Source organism: Anopheles maculipalpis, chromosome 3RL, assembly GCF_943734695.1.
Source record: "Anopheles maculipalpis chromosome 3RL, idAnoMacuDA_375_x, whole genome shotgun sequence".
Lineage (NCBI taxonomy): Eukaryota > Metazoa > Arthropoda > Insecta > Diptera > Culicidae > Anopheles > Anopheles maculipalpis.
Window position 1 is genome coordinate 85,884,114 of NC_064872.1, and position 23,910 is coordinate 85,908,023.

At 43.2% G+C, this 23,910-nt stretch overlaps 3 protein-coding genes across 5 annotated transcripts in view; all 3 read right to left on the minus strand.

Annotated features, from left to right (window-relative positions):
* Nucleotides 1–23,910, minus strand: part of LOC126561112 (gamma-soluble NSF attachment protein) — a 487,575-nt gene that overhangs the window by 399,212 nt on the left and 64,453 nt on the right. The gene's annotated exons all lie outside the window — the stretch shown is intronic.
* The window catches only part of LOC126562375 (arginine kinase), a 310,846-nt gene that overhangs the window by 188,634 nt on the left and 98,302 nt on the right, over nucleotides 1–23,910 (minus strand). The gene's annotated exons all lie outside the window — the stretch shown is intronic.
* LOC126561566 (pre-mRNA-processing factor 6) lies at nucleotides 6,989–10,173 on the minus strand. Its single transcript, XM_050217790.1, has 5 exons — nucleotides 10,034–10,173; nucleotides 9,882–9,941; nucleotides 7,511–9,812; nucleotides 7,302–7,412; nucleotides 6,989–7,223 (listed from the first exon to the last, which is right to left on the minus strand). The coding sequence occupies exons 1-5, from the start codon at nucleotides 10,129–10,131 to the stop codon at nucleotides 6,999–7,001; spliced, it is 2,796 nt and encodes a 931-aa protein (XP_050073747.1). The 5' UTR covers nucleotides 10,132–10,173; the 3' UTR covers nucleotides 6,989–6,998.

Consider the following 23,910-nt stretch of genomic DNA (forward strand, 5'->3'; position numbering starts at 1 on the left):
TGTGGAAAATTTGATCAGAGTAATTATATTTTCCCGAAATGATAGCGTTGAAAACACATAAAAACACACACATGGCACAAAAGAGAATCGATTTCCCACCGGAGGCCACTTTCTTCCGTGAGATTGGAAGCTGCTAACTCTTTTTTCTTTAGGCAAAGAATAAATGGGAGTGAAAAAAGAAAATTGGAAAATTCTAGGTCCTTTTTTTATTCTTCTTTACTGGACTAACAAACGATCGTGCGTGTGCTCTAAGATCTGGTGGGGCATCCTTTATTTAAGTTTAATTTTTTGCACTCATTTTCGTTTAATTTCTTTGGCGAGTTCTTTTGGCGCTCAAATCAAAGGGCAAAAGGAGCGGGGGAAATACAGTGCACCAACACCTTAGAAAATTCCTGCGAACTGGCAAATAGGCAAAAAAGGGGGTCACCAAACTCGACCAAACAGGGTGGCGTAAACGATGACAAGCAAAATGGGCAAGGAAAAAGACCACAGGGGAATGCACGGAAAACTCCCTCCCAATTGAATGTTTGCTGTTTATGTAGAAGTAGTGTTTTGCACTAGATGTATGAATGTTGGAAACCAACCGACCCTTCTCCGCCCGTATTTGTACCATTTTGTAACGCGTTTCGTTGTAAGCAAAGATTGTGTAAAATGCGGGAAGTAAAGCAACGGAAGAAAAAGCCACAAATACAGAGGAGAATGTATGCGATAGCGATGGGAAAAGGGCAAAACGATTCGGCACAAATCTTTGAATGATAGTACAGGGAAGCAGCAGTTAGGTGTATGTGTGTGTGTGTGTAGGAAAACGACATGGAACCACGGAAAAGGAGTTGGAGACTACTCGCTCCAAGTATATGCATATATTATACATGGGTTTCAATAAACGTGCGCAGATCGGTACGCCAAGGATGATGATTCGTTAAATGTTTTAAACAGTTTGTGTAGTTGAGTGTTGTTTCTTGTCATTCTTAAGTGAGCAGTTTTATTCCAATTGACACCAAAAAGACATGAGAAATATCCGAACAGTTTATTGAAGGTTTGCAGTATCCTGGTCATGATACCAAGGTTTCTATTCCAATTGGTTTTCCATGTTTATATGCTCTTTCTTATTTTTTAAATAATATCAATCCTTGTTATATTAAATTTTAAGTCTATATTTTCTATCAACAGCCTAACGATTTTTTGTGTGTGCCATTTATGTGTGAATTAATATATTTGTCCTTTCTCGAACTATAATAAACTACAATTGTTAAGGTAAAGGCCATCCCGTTTTTTTCTACCCATGCTTTCATCTATAGTTTAGAATTTATATACTTTTACACTTCTGCTTTTTACTAACTATTTGTTTCATAAAAAAAGAAAAAATATCCTTAAATTTCCGTTTGAAGCTTGTGTATCATATTACAATTTTTAGACAATGGTTGTTACAGAAAGAATATCCGAAATACTTACAAAGGCTTTATGTATTTTCGTAGTCACAGCACCAAGGATGTGAAGGTAAATGTTTCTCTTTTTGTGGGCCATTTTCTTTACGTTTCATTTTTACTTGATTCTTATGCTGTAGTTATATGCGTTAGTACATTTATGAGATCAGTTTTTTAATGTTAGATTTATGTTTATATACTAGAATTCGATACAAGAGAGATTTTGTATTAAATATTAAATATATTGTACTACAGCACACCTTCGTTCTTCACCTCAAACGATGTGTGTAAAGTACACAAACGGTTATGAGAAACGATGCTCAATTAATCTTTCTGGCTGGGGCGGGTGACAGGATTGGTGGGTGAAAATAGATCAAATATTTACCTTTACCCAGTGTTCTAAACTTTATAATCTCGTTCCCGGACCGGACAAATTTACGCAGAGTAGGAGCACAAACAAACAGCTTCAACTTGATCGTTGGCTTGCCCGGCTCACAGACGCAGACGGTACACAGCAACCAGCACGGAAACCATGTCCTGAGCGTAACATAGTTTTGAACGAAATGAGTTTTCTATTTTAATATTTTTAACGAACATTGTGCTGTAAAGTTTTATTTTTGTAAAATTTCTAAACAACAAATCTAAAGTCACATCAACACATCAAATGCTTGCTACGTCCAACAACCGGTCAGCACCGATCTTCCGTAACCGTGCCCACGGATGCACGCTGTGGATGTGTTGTGCTACGGAAAATGTCCCGAGGCAACCAGCTAGCTGAAGAAGGCGGAAAATAAATGTTCCATGTTGCCAAGCCGCGAGGACACAATACTATTTTTTAATGCATGAGGACCAAAAAAGGAAGCATGGTAGGTTTAAAAATAAAAACGATAATAAAACTGTGTAATACCGTTAATAGCACGGTGGATGAGTGCGCAGGAGGAGGACGGAGGGATGGTTGATTGTTTGTTTGTTTGTTGGTACTTGTTCTGTGCTTTTCCACGAAACTTCCCAATTCATAACGTTTAAATACAAGCGACTTGGCGACCATGTTGGAAAGAACAATGTAGATAAAAATGTTACGGTGTAGGCTACAATACACCCAACATGGCAAACGGTGACTTGGCAAGCGAAGGGATTTTGGTATTTATTTTTAATCTTTTTAACTGCGAGGCTAACAACATTTTATTGAAGTTGAATTTTGATGTAAAACTCACCAGCTGGGAATTGATGTGAATTAGTTTTAAAGTATTTTTTCAGGATCAGGATCGATGTAATGATCTTCAGAACGCTCGGCTGTGAAGGTTGCGGCCGCTAGGGGCCTTGCCGATCAAGGAAGGCTTCGCCAGAGAGAGGAGCTTCATTTTGATAAAGCCCCGCTACTACATATCCCCATATCCGAATATCCATTCCGTCACGGGCCTCCAAACACCTTGATCCGCTACTGTACCCTCGCATGATCTTCAACTCGTCCTTCAGCTGGGACCGTCCAAGCTTTGTGAGTCCTCAGTTTGAACTTACCTTTGAAGCCATAAACACTGCCAGACATGGAGAGCCTCAGCTGAATTTTCTAAATGTTTTAAACTGTTGGCCGGCAAATTGATGGGCCAAAACTTCTCCGCTTTTGGTGCGCTATACTTCCAAATAACCCAAATTCGCTCATTTAACCCGAATTGTGGCAGGGTCTCAAACATTAAGCCGATTAAATAGTTATTCAAATTTTAGTTCAATAAAGTTGAAGTACAGATAACGCATCCGCACCACATTCTACTTCGCTCGACTGCTCCCACAATCAAATCGAGCCACCTCGTTCGACTCCAAAAGTGCAATTCCACACAATCAATTACGCTTTACACTTGCTTCCCGACCGGATCCGTGTTGTAGCCATTTCGTTATAAATATTTACCATCGGTAACTATTTCCGTGACGTGACCAAGCCATCGTCCGGCAGCCGAGAGTTTCTACGGTTCCGTGCACTGTCACTGAACCTTTGCTGGAAACCGCAAACCTCCCTTCCCTCCCTTATGGGACAGCTTGTGTCCGTCCGTCTGTCACGTTATGGCCAGAAGAAATTCCAAGCCCGCCCGCCTTGTGTATAAATCGAAGAATCACGTTCCGCTTCGGTTAGAGTCGCTGTTTGTCTACATCGCAGTCTGTTGGCTGTATCATGGCCACGGACACACACACTCACAGACAGACAGAGGCTCGTCCGATTTCCTCAAGCAGGATGAAAGAAACCACAATAACCCACAAACAGTGGAAAAGGATGAATCGCGTTCGGTTGGTCCGGTCCTGATGATTGAATGGATGCTGGTACGATTCGATTGGCTGAGTAAATAAATGGCTGTGTGATTGAATAACAATCGCCCAAGATCGTTTTCCTAGGACATCTACATCTTACCTTACCATGGCAAGTGGCAAGTACACGTTTCGGTGTATATTTTCTCGGTGGGAGATGCTTTGTAAACGAAAGTAAATCGTACATTAAACTGGTCATTAAATTGGAAAGGATAATGTTGTTCTTTGGAATGAAAAATTTTGTAATTGAACCCTCTGATCCAAGCATTTGTCCTGCAGGACACCCCGTACAGGCGTTCCACACGAAGCGCTACTCCGCAGCGAGTTTCGTTGATTTTCCACGGGCTAAAGGGGTCCTCCTTTCGGAAAACTGCTCCCCAGTAACCAAGTAGCATTCTGGGTTACGCTAAGTTATTGAGGAAAACCCCTTTTTCTTAGAATAACTGGGTGGAGGGGTGGAGACATCGGGTTGGAGTGTTCCGCAAAAATATGCACAGCCTCAAGACGCATCCAACGGTATGCCGGACGCCAGAATCGGACCAAAACTGAGCGAGTTATCGTCGATTTTCCAATGTTTCCCTCAATGACTGGGCGGGGGGTGGAGGGATCGCGTTGAGGTGTTCAGCAAAAAGATGCGCGGCCTCAAGACGCATCCTACGGTATGCCTGATGCCAGGATCAGACCAAGAATGAGCGAGTTATCGCCGATTTTCCACGGGAATGCTGCTGGCCGAATTTCCCGGGAATTGCTGGAAAATCTTCCTTAGTCCCCTTCAATAATAAAAATCAGGTTTTGGAGCTTTTTAAAACATATTTCAAGAAAGAAACAAAATTGAGGATAAAAATCTTAAAATGTGGAAAACACTCTTAAATTGAGCGGAAAAATATTTGTCATGACGGAAGGAAAATAATTTTCTGACCACTTTTCAAATTTCCACCTTCTCGAATTCATGCACTCCTGTTACTCCGGGTCAAATTTTGCCGCATCGAAATCCACAAAAATCCGGCCAGGAGCGACTGATAGTAACAGGAGAACATGACTTCGAGTAGGTAGCTCGGGCCGGCCAAAAAATTCCAAATCCAAATTTAAAATCCAAAATCAGTTTTAAAATCCCGTGGCAAAATTTAAAGTTGAATTCCAAACTTAAAATTTCCAACTCAAATTTAACTTGGATTTCGAAAATTAAAACTGGATTTGGAATTTTTCGGTCGGCTCGAGCTACCTCCTCGAAGTCATGTTCTCCTGTTACTATCAGTCGCTCCTGGCCGGATTTTTGTGCCAGATTTTTGTGGATTTCGATGCGGCAAAATTTGACCAGGAGTAACAGGAGAGCATGAATTCGAGAAGGTAGCAAATGGAAATTTGAAAAGTGGTCAGAAAATTATTTTCCTTCCGTCATGACAAATATTTTTCCGCTCAATTTAAGAGTGTTTTCCACATTTTAAGATTTTCATCCTCAATTTTGTTTCTTTCTTGGTTTCTATGTTTTAAAAAACTCCAAAACCTGATTTTTATTATTGAAAGGGACTAAGGAGGATTTTCCAGCAATTCCCGGGAAATTCGGCCAGCAGCATTCCCGTGGAAAATCGGCGATAACTCGCTCATTCTTGGTCCGATCCTGGCATCAGGCATACCGTAGGATGCGTCTTGAGGCCGCGCATCTTTTTGCTTACCACCTCAACGCGATCCCTCCACCCCCCGCCCAGTTATTGAGGAAAACATTGGAAAATCGACGATAACTCGCTCAGTTTTGGTCTGATCCTGGCGTCCGACATACCGTTGGATGCGTCTTGAGCCCGCGCATCTTTTTGCCAAACACCCCAACCAGATCTTTCCACCCCCCGCCCAGTTATTGAGGAAAACACTGGAAAATCGACGATAACTCACTCAGTTTTGGTCCGATCCTGGCGTCCGGTATACCTTTGGATGCGTCTTGAGGCCGTGCATCTTTTTGCGCAACACTACAACCCGATGTCTCCACCCCCCGATCCATGTATTGAGGAAAATAACAGCATTCCCGTGGAAAATCGACGATCACTCGCTCAGTTTTGGTCTGATCCGGGCGTCCGGCATACCGTTGGATGCGTCTTGAGGCTATGCATATTTTTGCGGAACACTCCAACCCGATCCCTCAACCCCCCCGCCCAGTTATTGAGGAAAACATTGGAAAAACGACGATAATTCGCTTAGTTTTGGTCTGATCCTGGCGTCCGGTATACCGTTGGATGCGTCTTGGATTGCGTTGGATACCGTTGGATGCGTATTTCTTTCTTTTTAAATAAAAAACCCAATTTTGGAATAAAAATTTACTTTCTTTTGACTGATTGGCTCATTTTTATTGTTATTTTAAGAATTGAAACTTTATTGTAGTTTTTACTTAGTGTAAGCGGCGGCCTGATAATGAATGATCTTTCGCGGTTTGATCGTTAGATGACCGTAGTGATAGGTAAGAATTTCAGCATTTGGGAAATAAAATATTCAAATCATTCTACTACCAAACCAAACGCGACAGTTTATCCTTCAAATGAATGCTATAAAGTTTACATAAAGTACAAAACCTCAATGGTGTTTCCTTACAGTTGGCGGAAGTGAATAAATTTACACCTGCACCAGGCGGCAAGCATGTGTCACCAACATTCCAGCGAACATTTTTGTTAGGTCGCGTCTCCGAGAGGTGGAAGGAAAGGGATGATTAATTTTCCTTTACCCGTCAACATGTCAAAAAGCTTGAGCTTCTCTTACTCCTTTTAGGGCGGCAAGGGCGTGAAGCTAGTTCGTAATTTGCGTCCGAAACTTTTACGGCTGACCATCGTTCATAGACTGGTAGCAACAACCGTACACCCGGATGATTTGTCATGGAACTGAACGGGTTAATTGGAAAGTCACACTACGGGGCTGTATCAAAAGATATCAAAGGGGTCGGTGACTGTAACTTTTCCGTGTGTAAGCAGTAAGGGTTGATGTTTGATGTTTCCAAAAACCAAGGCACAGAGAGCGGACATTAACAGTGGGTCTTTAATTGTTCGAATCAGGTCATTAAACAAGCGCCCAAATGTTTCCTAGCTATTATTTTGTTAAAAAAAAAACCGAGCTTTTAATTATAGTTGTGATATGTTCCATTCAGGTCTAAAAGGAATAAAATCTAACTTCTTATGTGTATTTTAGATGGATTTTAATACCACATCGTATAGAGCCATAGTGAGCTCGAAGTAAAGGAAAAAGTTTAAACATAGTTCTGTTGAAAAGCATGCATCCAGCTCCACTGTTCTACAGGAGAACCTAGATCGGTGTGGGTAGATTACGTACTACCGCCTTCAGTACGTCCTCCGTCTTGAAGCACCAGTTGGCAATGTTTTTGCTCACCTTGCACCACTCCTCGCCGTGCTTCGGTTCAGCCGCATTGCAACGCTCGATTAGCTCTTGCTGCTGCTGCTCCGTACCGTGCTGTAGCTCAAACTTGTAAAAGAATGCCCACGCGTCACCGAAATCGGGATCAATTTTTATCTGTTTTGGAAAGATAAACGAAAGAAAAGGGTATTATTTGAAGAGTGAGAAATAAGGATGCACGCTTGGTAAACTTACCGTCCGGTTGAACCAATCGCGACATTTCTGTAGCTTCCGCTCACTCCAAAACAGCTTCGATACGGCTAACAGGACGTGCGGATCGTGTTCGCATTTCTTCAGCGCATCCACCTAAACAAACAGAAGAAGCAGAAAAAAAGTGAAGGTTTATTTGTTATTGTCCTATCTTCCTATTCCTGTACTAATAAGGGAAATTCCCTTTAGCGTACCGATTTGGTTTTCCTCTGTGGTCTTGCCTCGAGAAAGATTGATTCCGCCCACAGTTCGCCCGCATTCGGACAGTCCTGCAATGCACGAGCCATCAGCGTGTTGGCCATATCCTTCATCCCTGCCCGTATCTCGATGCGTATCGCTGCCAGCCACAGCAGTGCGTTCTTTGCATTCTTCAACCGACCACGTTCCAACACGGAGCGCGCTTTCGTGAGCAGATTCCGCTTCTCTTCCAGCGCAGCCAACAATAGCCACAACGGGATCGAATTTGGACATCGTTTCAATCCCGTATTGTACGATTCAGCCGCCCGTTCCAGCAACTGTTTCTGTTCCTCTATCTGTCCCTTCATCATCCAAAGCTTAGCAAACTCGGGGAAAACTTTAACCGCATCCTCGAGCAAACTAAGCGCCTCGTCCAGATTGTCCAGCGCCCACTCGAGCTTGGCCGATTTCATCATAACACGTGGCGTTGGTGCTGAAGCACGTGCCTTCGCCAGCAACCGTCGGGCACGCTCGTATTCCGCATTTTCCGACTCCAGCTTAACGGCTGCCAACCAAATGTCTTCCGAGTTGGGGTTCGCTTGGAAAGCGAGCGACAGAATGCCACGCGCCGCCGGTACATCACCCGCCAACCATTTCGACTTTGCACCCATTAACCACAACACTTCCGACTGGGGACAGTGAGCGACGGCTTTCTGGAGCAACGCTTCGAGGCTTTCGCGTGTTCCGTGATTCTTCTCGAAGTAAGCCGCCCGCAGCCAGATACTCTTCTTCGATGGGAACTCGGTCAGCGCGTAGCTGTAAACGGCTCGCGCACACTCGTACGCACCTTCTTTGGCGCAATTTTCCGCATCATCGATCCACGTTTGTTTGCGATCCTCTTCGTCGATTCCGGTCGCTATAACAGCTCGCACGATCGCCTGGCAACACTTGATGGCGCCCGATTTTTCCGCCTCAATCGCTTCCTGTAGCCATTGGTCACGGTTAATCTCAACACCGTTCGCACTGAGCGAGGACAACGCTCGATCGATAATCTTTTCCACCATGTGAATGTTCCCGTTCGCTTCCTCCAGCTTTGCGGCTGTGGTCCAAATCTGACGATCGGTTGGGATCTTTTCGCGCGCCTTGTTCAACACCTTTCGAGCGTTTTCGTACGTTTCCAACCTGGCCAACGCTAGCCACAGCTCTACGCTCGTGCCGCAACATTCTACCGCACGGGAGAGCAAAATCTTGGCATCCTCTGGATTTTCCATCTCGACCGCTGCCTTCCACAGTCGCACCGAGTTCGGGATGTGTTCGAGCGCCTTCCGGAACACGCGACGCTTCGCTTTCGGTTCCGTTTCCAAGTCGGCCGCCTTAATCCAGATGCGTACCGAGGTCGGAATGCGCCGGGCGGCCTGTGCAATTACACCCTTTGCCGTGTCCGGTGGCTGAAGCCGGGCGGCTTCCAACCAAAGGTCTTCGCTTTGGGGGTTCTGTTCGCAACCGCGCATAATCAAATTGCGTGCCATTTGGAGCTTTCCCGTCACCTCTTCCAGTCGGGCCGATGCGATCCAGGCCGGTGGATGGTACGGATTCGTTTCGCGCACACTCTTTAGCAGCATGCGCGCTTTCTTGATATCGTTTATGTCACCACCGTACGTCGGGATCATGCTCTGCAGATCGGTCAGATAGCCTTTCGGATCGACCACCGTCTGGCCGGCAACGGAATCGGACACCTGCGAGAGCTTAACGTTCATGAGCGTATTTCTCGCTTGGCCAATTTTTCGTAAATCAAGATCTCCGCTTGGCGTTAGCATGCCCGGTGTAGCCACCCCAGGTATCATTGAAGCAAGTCCCGAACGGCCATCGATTGCCGTCGTCGAATCACCGCCAAGATTGCGTGACAGTACACTGTCCGGCAGGGGTGTAAACTTTTCCGCCCGTGGATTGCGTTGCTTCTTGTTGCGACTATCGCCCACCTCCGGAAGGTTGGCCCATTCCTCCTCCGAAACAGCAATAAGATTACGCTTCAGGTCGGAAAATTGTTGCTGAATTTTTGGCCGTTCCTGACGGTATCGCTCCAAGTCTTCTTTCAGTCGCTTCTCACGATACTCTTTGCGCTTTTCGTCCATCCGCTTGTCGATGCTTTCGTAGATGGCATCCGCTTCCGCATCGTCCTTATCGTACGGATCCTTCGAGAAGAGGGAACCACTGTACCCGCTAAACTCGTCGTAATTGGAATCGTTCAAATCTTCGTCATCTTCCTCCTCTTCCTCCTTCTTTTTGCGCTTTGCCGCCGGTGGTGCATGTCGGTCGTCGCTGTAAACAAATGAAAAAACGGAAGGATTTTGTATCACGAAATCATCGATTTTAGAAATTCATACTTACGACACATCGTTAGCATCACGGGCTGGACCAATATCGGACCGTGTGGTGAATCCGGTGGCACTAGAAAAAACAAAACACGTCCATTAGCTATTGATTTTCTATCTGCAGATCGGCGGTACAAGCGGCTTGGGATATGCTTCGTTCATACTTACCCTCTGCCTACACCAGCTACATAGCCGAGCGGTGCTGGAACGCCAAGGAAATGTTTCTTATTCTTGTTGCCCAGCGTTGCCGATGGTATGTGCGCCATATTTCGCAATATTTATTCACTTTTTATCGTAAAATCACTAAAATTGTACGCCTGTTCCTTGTGCGTCTTCCTTCGATCGAAGTTTTGTTTATGTGCGTGAAACTTTTCAAGCGAGGCTACCACATCTGACAGCTCTACCGGTTTGGACGAAATATTTCAAACAGGTTTTTTTTGACCGCCAATTCAAATGAAATATTCTACCGTTACACAGCGCGTGATATTTGTAGGAGGATTAATTTTGGATAAGTTTATATTATTCTTTTATTAAAATTATTTCAGAAATGTTATTGAAGAGAAGAAGCAGAAGAAAAGGGGATAGCTAGCCCTGTATGTAGAGATAATAATCGGAATTTGATAGAACCATTAAATCTGCGATACACTTAAAATCAGTCTCTTTCTTTGTTTTCAAATTTGAATAAAAATAAATAAATTTAAAATGCATTAAAAAAGCAATCATATTTGTACGCAAATTAGAAAAATTTGCAATCTTTTACGCATGGTAGAATCCAAGTCAATAATCCGTACCCGTAACGACCGCACGGTATACAATTCGATATTTAATCATGCGCCATTGATTTGCACCCTCGTACCAAACTCCAAACGTAAGCAATGGGTGCACTTAACAAGATCATTAAAAAGTTTTAATAGCTCACACCCCAAACGAAACTCAAACGCTGTGATAATTCCATCATAAACCGCAGCAATATAATGTAAGCGCATTCCCTTCACCTTTACAGAACGAACGCGGCTGATTCATTGACCTTGCCACCTTTGCAGGCCGGATTCTGATCACGGTGACACCGTCTCCTAGAACTCAATTAGACAAAGTCACACATCCCCCAACGAGACAAGATGCGAAAAAGAAGTTTGCCCGCGAAATTCTGCATTCTTGGTCTGGTGGTGGGGTTGTTTTGCTATCTCTCGTTCCCCGAGGAAATGTTTACATCTCCGTTGTCCGAGAAACGCTCAGTAACCATCGCTTTTCCGAATCCCTACAACGTACACCAACAAAACCACACGTGTTTGATCTTTTTTCCTCTAAACAAACATTTTCTCTCACTGTGAGTGTCTCTCTCCCCCTCTCTTTCTTTTAATTTGGTTGGTCGGAAAATTTTCGTGGAAACTCACCTTTTTTCATAGTGCGAGGCGATGGTCCATCGCTTATAGTTGTCGCGTCGCGTGTTCGTGTCCCAGGAACTCATTTTCCGGCATAAAGGGAAAGCAGGTGTACCGCATCCGTCGCGTCCCCTAGAGAGTTGGCCTTCGTGTGTCCTAGGTCTGGCCGGTGAGTATCGCACCATGCACGAGTGCATCGGTTTGGAACCTAGCGCTATTCGGTGTCGGAATGAAAGCCAGTTCAATGCGGCATTTCGCGGGATTCATAATCCTTCTTCTGGCACTCCTCGGTAGAACCCATCTGATGGGTCTGGTATGTCCGAACGTTTTGAGCTTCGTGACAGTGTTTACAGTTCTTTGCCCTCTTTGAAGATTTGCACGTAATTTTAGACAATAGTGAAAACAGGCCATGCAGTGTTAGTAGTAGTAGTAGTAGTAGTAGTCGCGAAATGTTCTCTCGATTGTTCCAAGAAGCATTACTTATCTTTTGCTTGTTTTAATGGTACGTGGCAAAGGCTTCAACCGCAGGGCCTTGAACTTGACCCTCAACCAAATGTCCTAGAGCAAAGTAAAAAACACAAGTGCCGGAAACAACCGTTGCTTGCTTGCGTGTCTGAACCAAACAGCTGAATGCATTTCACCAGTGGCCGTCACCTAACGAACTCAGCGAAATTTTACCCAACCTTACATTACGGAGCAAACCTATCCCTCAAGCAACAGCACCGTTTGGGCAGGCAGAAAGGCGGAACCAGAATTAACTCCTATCCTGAGCAGTCCTGAACTTGGAGTTGACCGTGAAAAAACATAATCATATTACATCAAAGTATTTGAAAGGTAAGCAATTGTAAAGTATAGACATTTTCCCTCATTTGCCTTCAAAATTTGCTAAAGCCACCACCGGCATGACGGAACAATTACGAGCGTCATGCACGAACCGCACGAGACAACGGGGCTACCGGTCGCTACTTAATCTACATTTTTGGCATACGACGGTATCGGATCTATTTTTAATCCACACGTCACCCTCACCAGTGTCCCCGGATCTCGATCCGATCGCTTTGAGATCCCGTAAATCCGATCGGGGTTTCGTGTGCTTCCTGCTGTCAACGGTAGCACTCGATCCAAAAACAACACATTAGCAGCAGCAGTAGTATTAGGAGGCAACGACTCTGCCTACTCAGTTTGGCAGAGTGCATTTTTGCAATTTTGGTCCAATTTGACATACACTTTGCTAATCGTAATAGAAATTAGACTATTTATTGCGTCTTCTTCCAAAAAGAAATTTGACTATATCTTCATTCACTTCATTAGTTCATATGCTTTCGGTTTGATCAAATTTTTAAAGGTACCACCTGGGTTAGGGTTGCGCCAATAATCTGTTTCTTTGTAACAAATTTAAAAGGTTTATTATAAAATTTATCAAATATTGTCTCAAGTTACGTCAACTAACTCTATCCTATTTTATTGCTCAACTTATCAGTGCGTATCTCCTACAATTACTCAAATAGTCATCTTATCAACGAATTAAAAGAAATAATTTTCAATATTCTACCCAAAATTCAACGACACATCCTTTGTGTTGGTGAGATTGAAATTAGCATAAAGAAATCTTTATATATTTGTTGTAAGTGACCTTGTAAGTTGTAGAAATTAAATTAAAAAAAAAAACAAAAAAAAAGTCTACAGATAAATCTGGAATCACTTCATAAAATGTAAAAATAAGGAAGTAGAATAGGGAAAAAATATAAATTGAAACAAAGAAACCTGGAAACATAAAATAAAATATAAAAACACAAGAATATTTAATAATTAAATAAACGAATCAAAAACAAAAGATTAAAATATAAAAAGTTTAAAAATATTTAAATACAAAAGCGCACAATGCTAAGTAATTTGAAACCAATTTTGTGGAAGATGTTCCCGTCTAAATCATTGAAATAATTATGCCTTGAAAAGTTTTTTGAAAATTACAAAATTTAAAAGGAAAACTATAAAATGCAAACATCATTCAAGTCTACAGCTAGTTTATAGCATACTAGTTATCTGACATCTATAAGCACCTTTAATTGTTTGAGTAACTGTACCTTGTTGTAGACTAAAATTAATTCCTTCACTCTTGTCTTATCTACCTGGTACGTAACTTTCCTTCTCCAGCATCTCTTCTTTCTCTTCCACCGTGAGACTTTCGACTTATCGTATATTTATGTAAGGCTTCATAAATCTCCCCCAGTATCGTCTCCAGAATCCTACCATTAAGAACGATAGCCGTCTATACTGGAAATATAATTGTGTTTTGACGGGTCATATACTCTAAGCCTGTGGTCACCGCTGCCACACCACACTGTGTGGCTTCGGATCTAGTGAAGCGTGAAATGAGTGACTTGGCACGATTGATGAAGATTTGCCGTCGTTCTTCCCGCTTATTACAAACCATTCCGCGGGGCAATGTGAATGCGGTTTTAAATGTAGATACATTCTAAATCATATTGATTCCTGTGCTGAACACACGCCTGGTCCGCTTGCTGTTGTTCGATAATGATCGATTGGTTTTGTGTGTGTCGAACCACACACCCCGTCCAGCATAAGAAAGATCCTCTCATTATACGTACATAAGCCAGTAAGTTGAATACTTCGAAGCAGTACTCTAAACCTCAACCAATTTCGCTACCCATTCGCCGACTAATTGTTGTGCAACTTTTCATTCATCTCTTCCGAACATTGCGAAACATTCCAAACCCCAAGTACCAATGGTCATTCAAAGCCGAACCCGTTGCACGACTGCCACGCAAATCGGTAGGCAAAATCGTCACGCTAACTCACCTTCACTTCATTCATTCACTTTTGACTGCCTTTGCTTGGCGAACCCGGTACACAGGGTGCTGTCTATGAATGAACCTACTATGGTGGCTAGTCGGTGTCCCGCAGTACTTCACTTTCAATTCCGCACACACCGGCACGCTGCTTTGCAAGTGTGCGCCTCAGTAGAATAATGATGATAAGCAACTCCCACGATTAGATGCAGCACCGATCGCACCGTTTGTTCATAGATGCGCAAATCTTATGCATATTATCGCGGGAACCAATTATGGATGTGCATCACCCAGGTCCGAGATAGAGAGCATTACCGCTGACCGGAGGAAGCTGGTGATCGTAAATCGCTTTTAACACTCGTCATCATAAAGTTAGGTTAATTGCACCAAAACGATCGCGAGATGTCATCGGAACATCAGGATGAGAGATGTCTCATGGCAGTACAAAGCGAATCACGATCACGATCTGGATGGGAGTTGGGTAGCGTCGTACATTTTGTCACCAATTAAAAGGATGAATTGGAATTCATATGCTATTTGTAGAGAAATATGATCGACCCAAGCAACACACCAGCAGCAGCAGCAGCAGCCACAAAGCGTGATCGTCACAAAGAGATATTTAAACCATGCCTGAGACTGCCGCCTGTTTGTGGGATAAGATAAGCGCAATTGTGATGGTTATTTGACATTCATTTACCCAGAGCACTGATTGTGATGCACTTTGATAAGCTCCATGTTTTCCATTCCATTCAACACCTGTCTCGATAAACACTGTGGCGGAATTTGCCAGAATTCTTCCGCCATTATTGTGCGTTTTTTTTCTTCTCTCCCTGTTATCTGGCTCAGCAACACTTTCCTAGGCACTTTGTGATATTATTGGTGTAAGGGTTTGTAAGTGCGTATTTTTAATCGTTAGTAACAAATCGAATCTAATTGCAATCGGGCTGCGTCCCTATCATCCCGATCTTATCCCGGTTCGTGAGATCAACCCCTTACGATGCTGGGCGCCATTGTGATTCGGTCGGTGTGTGTCGCTGTTGCCCCAGCATCGTACGGGTGTGTTTATATCATTTAAAGGAAGTAACTCGGAGGTTGAAAAATGTTGCAGCCTGCGAGGTGTCAAGTGTGTGTGTGTGGGAGAGTTTGTGATTTGCATAATTGGAGTGGCATTTGTGTGAACATGGGCACAATATGGCGGGCACAATCCACCTCTTCTTTTCCATGTTTGGGGATGAGGTTTCTAGCCATATTACACTCACACTCACACAACTCTTCGATCACTTTCGATAGATGGAAAGTGAGAAAAACTCGGTTGTTTACTCGGTTGGCGGTCGCGTGGCGGGAAATAAAATCGAAGCACTAAACGGAGAACTGATACTGCATGGGGTGAATATATTGATGACGGGCGATTGGAAGAGGGGCCTCAACACGATCTGGAAAGGAATCTTCCGCTGGGAAACTTTTTGACTGGGTAGCATAAATGAATGGTGCTGGTGTTGTGCAACTGTGTTTGTTGTTCGATTCGGGCGGAGAACAATATTCACCCGGCATACATTACTGACCGTTACCATCGGGCGTAGGTACTCATTAAAACTGGCAGACTACAAAATTGTGTATTCATTAGTTTTCGATTAACACACGCAGCACTGCAAACAATCATCCATTTTATCACAAACATATATAAGGATTTTAAATGTGCTCATTAAGAGCAATCAACATTCGATGAATGAGTTTGAATAATACTTACATGCTCTTTCAATTTCGCTGAACTAATGGTGATAATGCACCTGAAAGTATGCAATTTATATTTTGTAAAGTCTATTTTATGTAAATTCGTATCCTTCTTTTTTGGCATAAATTATATTATTTTGCTCTGCGTATGGGTATATGAGGCCTAAGGGTACAAAATTTAAAATTATTCATCTCTAATTTCAAAGAATTCCCTATTATAAAGACTCATTGAATATTCTTGGCGCCAATTTCAGGAGCTTCTATCAATGAATTCCGGCTGCTCAAGAATAAGAAATATTCGGTGTCCTAGTGGAAGCACCCACATTCCATAGATTTTTACTTAGAGCTATTGCGAATGGCAATAGTTTCACAATGTATTGTTTCTTGAAACTAAATACAATTGAAGCTTAATTTAAAAAAATAAAACCAATAACTCTCGTTATTCAAATAATTTTTTTCCAATTAACATTACTACAGCCACAGAAATATAAGAAAATATTTCTTCACGATCCTTACAATATTCTTCCTTCGGGACAAGAGCTTCCGAATGTTTCATAGAAAATGCTTTTTAAATTATTAAATCATTACTTACTAATGAAACTCTTAACAATATGGCACAATATTCATTATAAATAAAAATAAAAACTTGCTAATGAAACTCTCTCCTCATTACTAAAAAATAGAACAAATAAACAAATTAAACCTTTTGATACGCATGCCGGTCGTGTTGTATCACTCATTGCAGTGAGCACACGTTAGTAACACGTACCTGAGCGTCGGATGCAATTTTTTCCACCTCGGAAACTTACCCTATGCAAATGAGCTGAATATTCCGGGCCAGCGCTACGCGGAAAGTTTGGACTACGTCAAAAAGTAGTTCTTCGGCGCGACAAGCCCAGCCTACGCGGGGAAACCCCCTTTCAGCTGGGACACATTGGAATTCGAAGCTGGGGGGTATGTACTGGGGCGGTATTGGGGATTGGAATTGAGTCACACCGCAGTCACACCAGTTCGTAGCAGTCATCGTCGTCGTGTGCGATGATGTATGGCGGGAAGATAATCTAAACCTTTCCGAACATCGACAAATCCAAACCGCAACTCGACTCGACTAAGACAACACCTGGTAACGATTGCCGATTGGTTGGGTTTTTCTCCTCACCATGTCGAATTCCTCCAAGTGTTTTGTGATCTTTCCTTTAAGCACCAGTCTACAAAGCGTTGCTGCAAAAGGTTGCGATTAATTGTTTCCACAAAGTTTCATTACACATGGACAGCAATGGTTGATAAACGGTATGCAAGGTTTGTGAAGTAGTCATGTAGTCTACTTGCAACTACATGACTTTCGCGCCTTGTTTCTTCTATCTATGGATGTTCTACTGTCTCCGGGAAGACTTCCGGTGCGTGAGGAAATGTGTAGTTCCTAAGGGAAGGCCACACACACACACACACACACACATACACTGTGAGACCTCTGGACGCTGTACAAACGCTGTCCAACATTTCCGAAACCGACGTTCTTGCCTAATAGCTACCGCGCTACAACTCGGAAGTGTTCTCGGATTATGGGCGCACAAACAAACAAAGACGTCTGATAGATCGAAGCTGAGAGATCAATACACAAGGGGAAACCGTTTGCATAATGATGGGTGGGAAAGCGTCTGGGCTTGGGGTGCGCTTGACCCTCGGAAGTTTGCAACAGTCGTCGCGAGACTGTGTGTGTGTGAGCGTATTTGCTTGGGAAAGAGTGGGAGAAAATGTAAACTCTCTCGTACTTCCGCTAGCTGCACGGAAACTGCATCAGCCGCGTTGGAACCATGTTGACTTTGGCGAATGATGCGCCCATTTCCGAGGCACTAGCATTCTTAGCATCGGTGCACGCGTTTTGACGTCTATACACACAGGCTGCGGAGATGCGTGTAGAGCAGTTGTTGAGGAAACCTTCGAACATTTGCTCACCTCAAAAGCCTCTTGAACTGTGCTCTACCCAAGGGAAAGCTAACACAGTTCACAGAGGAAGATCGTTTGGTGTTGCTAGTGGAGATGATCGTTCAGTGACCGGCCGGCCTCCTCCTGGGACTTTGCTAAACGCTCCAATTAATGTCACTGTCTGATTTAGCTTTCCCGAGTGCGTGAGATAAGATGCATTATCTTGCGGTGGAAATTTGCTTTCAACCCTCAACTCGGAATCGTCACGAGAAGGTTTAGGCAGTTACGGTGCTACCTTTGCCAAAAGCTGCTGCGAGACCTCGCTAGGCATTAAGTATTGACACATTGCTGATCGTACATCGATAGGCATAATTGAATTAGGGTAGCTTAATTGCTTTGGGCAAGGTTGTTCCAGCTTCTAATCATTAGGGCGAGTTCGTGAATGAGATGAGTGATGAATATCGGGTGATCGTTAAGTTGCTTTTATCGAGCCGATCTTTCAAGTGGGATTCTATCTATTTCCGGTCGACATAAACTGGTTGACTAAGGGTGAATGCGATGTCTACGGATTGGAGAGTGTTGTTGTTGACACTGTGGCATTACATTGTAGAGGTCTGTCGTACCCTCCCTGTGTAGAGTTCTCTCATTGGTTCTGAAATTCATAAACAATGTTCTAAATGAAAGAGGTTATGCCGAGCTTCCTAGTGCCTGTGTGGAAAGTTATGTGGAAGTTGGCAACTTTAATAGAATCTTAAATGCAATATGTTATACTTTACTGTCCATACTATTGACAACAACAACATCACCCAAGCCTTTCACTGTATAGTATCAATTAAACGAAGCGCAAGGAAGACACAATAAACCGGAAGATAACTTTTGACCTACAAAGAACGACTTCTAGAATCGTTCTTATCGTCTGAATGGAATGCACAGCCATTGCATCATACCTAGTAGCACGCCCAGTTTAATATCAGTAGCCATCTTCTAGGCGTTGTGTTTGGACTCATTCCCAACTCATCGAGCAAGTGTCGGACTAATCGATGCCAACCGATCGATCGTGTTACATAGCATAGACAGTACGATCATCTTGCAGTATAATTTCCACTTAACTACTCTTATTATCCCAGTCTCAAAAATCGACACCCGTGATGTGCCTTCTAATCTAATTAAACCAAAGCCTGAGCTTCCTTTTAATGCTGATACGGCTGATTTTACTTATCAGGTCTTATAGAGCTGGTCATCCGTTTGCCTTTTGAAGCAATTATTTAACCTCCGTACACGGTAGGGATGAGCAAACGCTGTAAGGCTTGCTCCGTTGCCAGACTCGGGATTGCAAAACAGGTGCGCAACACAGCGATTAAGTAACCACGTTCTCACCATTGTGCGCCTTTAGGGTACACGTATGCTGCACCTGGGATGTGCATGTGTGTATGATTTCCCTCTGACCCCGTGCCTAGTGTAGCACCGCTTAGTAAACCGTCAGGATTCCATAGTTCGCTCGGTTTGTCGGCGATACGCGAAGCTACGATCGTGGGTTCCAGAATAATCGGTGAGAACGAAATTGGTGAATAGAATAGAATTGGTTCAGTTTGATATCACATCTGGACCAGTCGTGATCGAACTTCTACACTACACACACTGGTAAAAGGTGACTACGGTGAGGTGAATGATTTAATTTAAACTAATTATTAATTAGCGTTACAATTAAAACACAAACACACACACTTCGTGCTCAGCGATCGTATAATGGCATTAGCATTACTATTCAATTCAATTTTGATCCTTTCACACTTTGTACTGAGACACAGCACAAAGAGATAATTGGAAGGGTAGATCGTTAGTATTTTTTATTGCTTTAAATATATTTTTTAATAATCCATAATCTACAATAAACTGTAAAGCAATAAAATGTTCTGTTCTGTCAAAGAAAGATCCATATTTTATATTTTTCGTATTGCCTCAATGGGCTTAACGATCCATTAGGTCATACCGGTCATGACCTACCATGACAGTGACGGATCCAGATCCTTGTAGGCCCCCAGCAAAATGACAGTTGATGCTCCTACAAATCATAGATACGACAGTATATCGTAACCCAAGACCCTTGCCATCCAAGAAAATAGTCTAATAGCGTGACCGAAAGACTCGCATTCGATTAATATAGATTGTTTCTGTCATCGATAGAGCATTATCTTTTGAGGAGAAGAGTTTCGGAGAGGACCCTCTAACAATGGTCTTGGTCCTAAAAATGCCTGAAGCTCCAGTGGCCAAACAGTTATTTATCGGAAGTTGCATCTCAGTTGAGGCCACATGGAAGTTTGGTGCCCAAAGCATCTGATCAGTTTGCTTATACTATGGCATACTATTGATACTAAGTACGTGAAATGGTCCAGATGAGATTTGAACCTTGGTCTCGCTATGAAAATGCCCCAAATATTATACATTAACCTCGTCTAAAAATTGACGAATGATTTGTTTTTATCCAAAGCGAAACGAACCACATGTGGGGATTATCCCTCTTACCATATGTTAATAAGACCAACTGCATTAAGATGTCATGCAAGTACCGTTTAGCAGCGCAGTTTCTCTCTCTCTCTCTCTCTCTCTCTCTCTCTCTCTCTCTCTCTGTGTGTCTCGAAAGGCATATCAATGCGCTTGTTACTCAGCCACGTCAGCTACGGTAAGGAGTTCCCCGCGATGAACCCATACGCTTCCGATCGGTTAGTGAATTCTTCACGCGTCTCCAGAAAACCAAGCGGCGCGTCTTTCCCGGGGAAACAAAAAATCCCCCCAAAAACACAAACATTTTACGACCCCGTCTGGATGTACAGCAACAACAGCACAAGGCACGCTAAAACAAATAAATCATTGCAAAAAAGAAATGATCGCAAGCATGATGATCGGACGCGCGCTCTTCCTCTTTACCTTGAGCCATATGTACAGTACGCACAGGTGTTGTTCTCGGGGTGCGTTCTCTCCCACTGCTACTTGCTCTCATACAAGCGCACGGTACACTTGTTTGACCCTCCGGGGAGGAACTAAAACCCCGGAAGGTGTGCGTGTCTCGACGGTTGAGCTAAACCGGGGCCCAGTGCCCCCAAAGTGCATCTCATTTGGCTGGTTCGCGCGCGCACGCCAAAGCGTATCGAAATTGGAAAAGGGGAAGAAGGGATACAGAACGCAGAATAGGGTTAGATAAGGAGAAGGGGCGAAGGGTGTGCTGAGGGAAGCATCAAACAAACACACGCTCCCCGCGAGGGTGGGAGTGATTTAAGATGATAGCGATCGTAAGCGAAACGGCGAAACCACACCACGGTCCTGATATACTATACTAGTGACTCGTCACTGCCCGGAGACGCTCAGTCGTTGGCAGATCGCGGCTTCGATCGGATGTACCAAACCAGGCACCGCAAGGCAAGAGCACCGACGGACCCGACCGACATATCTTATCTTTCGCGCGCGCCAAGGAAACGACGCATCCCCATACCGGAGAGACGGTTCGTGAATTGTTGTGCGTGCGTGTGCCACTTGTGCTAAGACACCGTTTCCCTAGTTGCCGAATTAGAAAAAGGTGATTTTTTTTATTTGAGTTGGTGCTACTGTAGTTTAATAGCCTGCGTGCCTTTTTTGCCTAGGTAATTTAGGGAGCAAATTCTGTTCCGAATCTCGAATCCACAGGCATGTGTCACTTATCATGATCCCATAAAAAAGGAAATGCGTGTGTACTCAGATGTCTAGTCCAGTGCGTTACTAAGGCTTGTATCGTTAAAACATGTGCGTTCTGGAGACATTATTCTGTATGTGTTGAGTGAAATTTAATTGTGCCATTAATTAGTGCAAGCATGCTCTTCAAGTTGTGGCTGTCCTACTATCGATCGACGTCGATCACTTTGGCCTTTGTGCGTTACGCAGTGTGTATATTCGCGGGCTTCGAATTCTTGCACCTCATTAACGCGGGCTCTGCCACTAGCAAATCATTGATCATTAGGAGCGTTGATGTGTGTGAGATAAAGAATTTGAAAAGAAAAAAACCCGCAGCTAGTGTTAAGTGCGTGCGTGAAAAAAGGGCAAATAACAGTGTACTTAATAAGTGATCTGCAAAAAAACTGCTCCAACAAAGAACTACTTCCTATTGTTTCATTGTGTATAGTGATCGTAGATCAATCAACACCTAAAGCGTTTGTTATGGAAAAGGGAACGCGAGGTATCATTTAGCGGAACGGATAGTTTTATGGGAATTCAATTGACAAAATTGATCTTTTCTAATGGTAACGCTAGCATCGATTTTATTAGTTTCTTTGCGGAATGAATTCAATCTGAACGGTAGCTACGTTAGTGTCGGAGAACGTCACTAGCGCGGAGTGTGATTAATATTCATTCCGTTGCCGTTTAACGACTGTCAAAAATTGTATTTCTGTACAACGGTTTGTTTTTTGGAATAGTTCCGAGCGATCCGCGCTCATTAATATTCATTTCTTGTAGCATTAAATTGCTGTCAAAAATCTGTTTGTAGATCAATATTTGCACGCACGTGTTTGAAGGAAACGTTCGGCGCACATGGGTGATCTTTGCCCGAAAAAGATGAAAGATCGGTAATGGCAAACGGGTTGTTCATTGGCACGAACTGTGGTTAGAAGGAGTTGGGAGTTGTAAGTTGGAGACGTTCAGAAGACTTTGCTCAATGCTGGTGGTATTTGGTTAGTGTGTGAAATAACTTCTTCTTGGCTTAACGACCTGCAGAGGCCACGTCGACCATTTAGTAGCTTACTAGCCATGCTGATACCACGTAGTTGGATAGTTAGTCCTCACTACGGGGGAACGATCGGCGCTGCTGTCTCCTCGTCATCGGGTCTATGCAAAGATATCGAATTTTACTAACATAATTATTAAAACTATTATCAATATTTAATGTTTGGACAGTTGACGTAGTCAAAGGCAAACATTAAAAAAAAAAAGATAATAGTGCACGACTACAGTACACTTGATACATCTCTATAGACAGAGTTGAAGTCCGGAAAACGGTTCTAAGAAACGATTAGAAAAGTAACAACAGACCGGATCCTTTCCGTCTTAACAATGCTTTCTTATTGATTTAGTAGGGCATCCAAAAAAATCTTAGAAACTGTATGTCTGAAAAAATACTCCCAATGAAATGACAATAAGAGCATTGTAAGAACTATGCTATCACTAAGCATGTTTCTAGGAATGTTATACCTCTACTTGATTCATCTTTGCTTATTAGAGACATTTGAAAAAATAGGCATATAAAGACGTACTGTTTGTAATTCATTCTCAATCAATCGATACTCTGTGCTGTGCCAAACGAATGAGTGCTAAACCGGCGTACATTTGTTTCCGCGAAGTGATCGTGTCGAAGTGATCTTGTTGCATTTTCACCTCGTTTTGACAAATTTTAGAAAAAAAAACGGTGGCTCTTGTTGATTTTGTCTGGCGTTACTTATGCTGATGAAGGCTCAAATTAAGCGATATTAAGCCCAAGAGAGCACGTGTACAAAACTCAAGGGCACATTTAGAAATTCCTGCAAAGACACCATGACATCACCGAAAGCCCTTTGATATGCAGCTTAATTCACTGCATTCCGATTAGCCGTGGTGGAACATTAATCAAAACACTAGGGTCTTTCCGTTCGGGAAGAGCTTCTAGCGGGACACACACACGTGATCATGTCCCGATTCAATTAATGCAAATGGATTTGCATTACAATTGGCAGCATATCCTGTAACGAAGCATCTTCAAAAAACTTCCCATTAGGTGGCCACAGAAATGATGGTCCCTCGTTTTAAATGGCCAAACCCTTGTTAGTATTAATCTTTTTGCCCAGCCTCATAAAGCAAACATTGCTTCAAAAACTGCCGGTGACGCGTCTTTCATGTGTGTACCAGACAGAAAGGAGCAACAAATACAGCCGACAGAGCGGAATCGCTTTTAGATTACGATCTTGCTATTCGTTAATGCTGTGCAGCTTCCACCAGCTGCTGCTACTGCTGCACATCGATCTATTTATTGTTTGTTTGCCAGGGAAAAAAGGGGCGAGAAACCGCACACAAACTCCCGGTCCGCGGGCCTGAAGGTAGGAGACTGTGTATAGACTTTTGACGCGTGTTCGCGTGACGATCGCGATGGCGTTGATTGCCCTCAACGGAGAAGGCATCCTCCTTTTGCCGTGATGAAGTT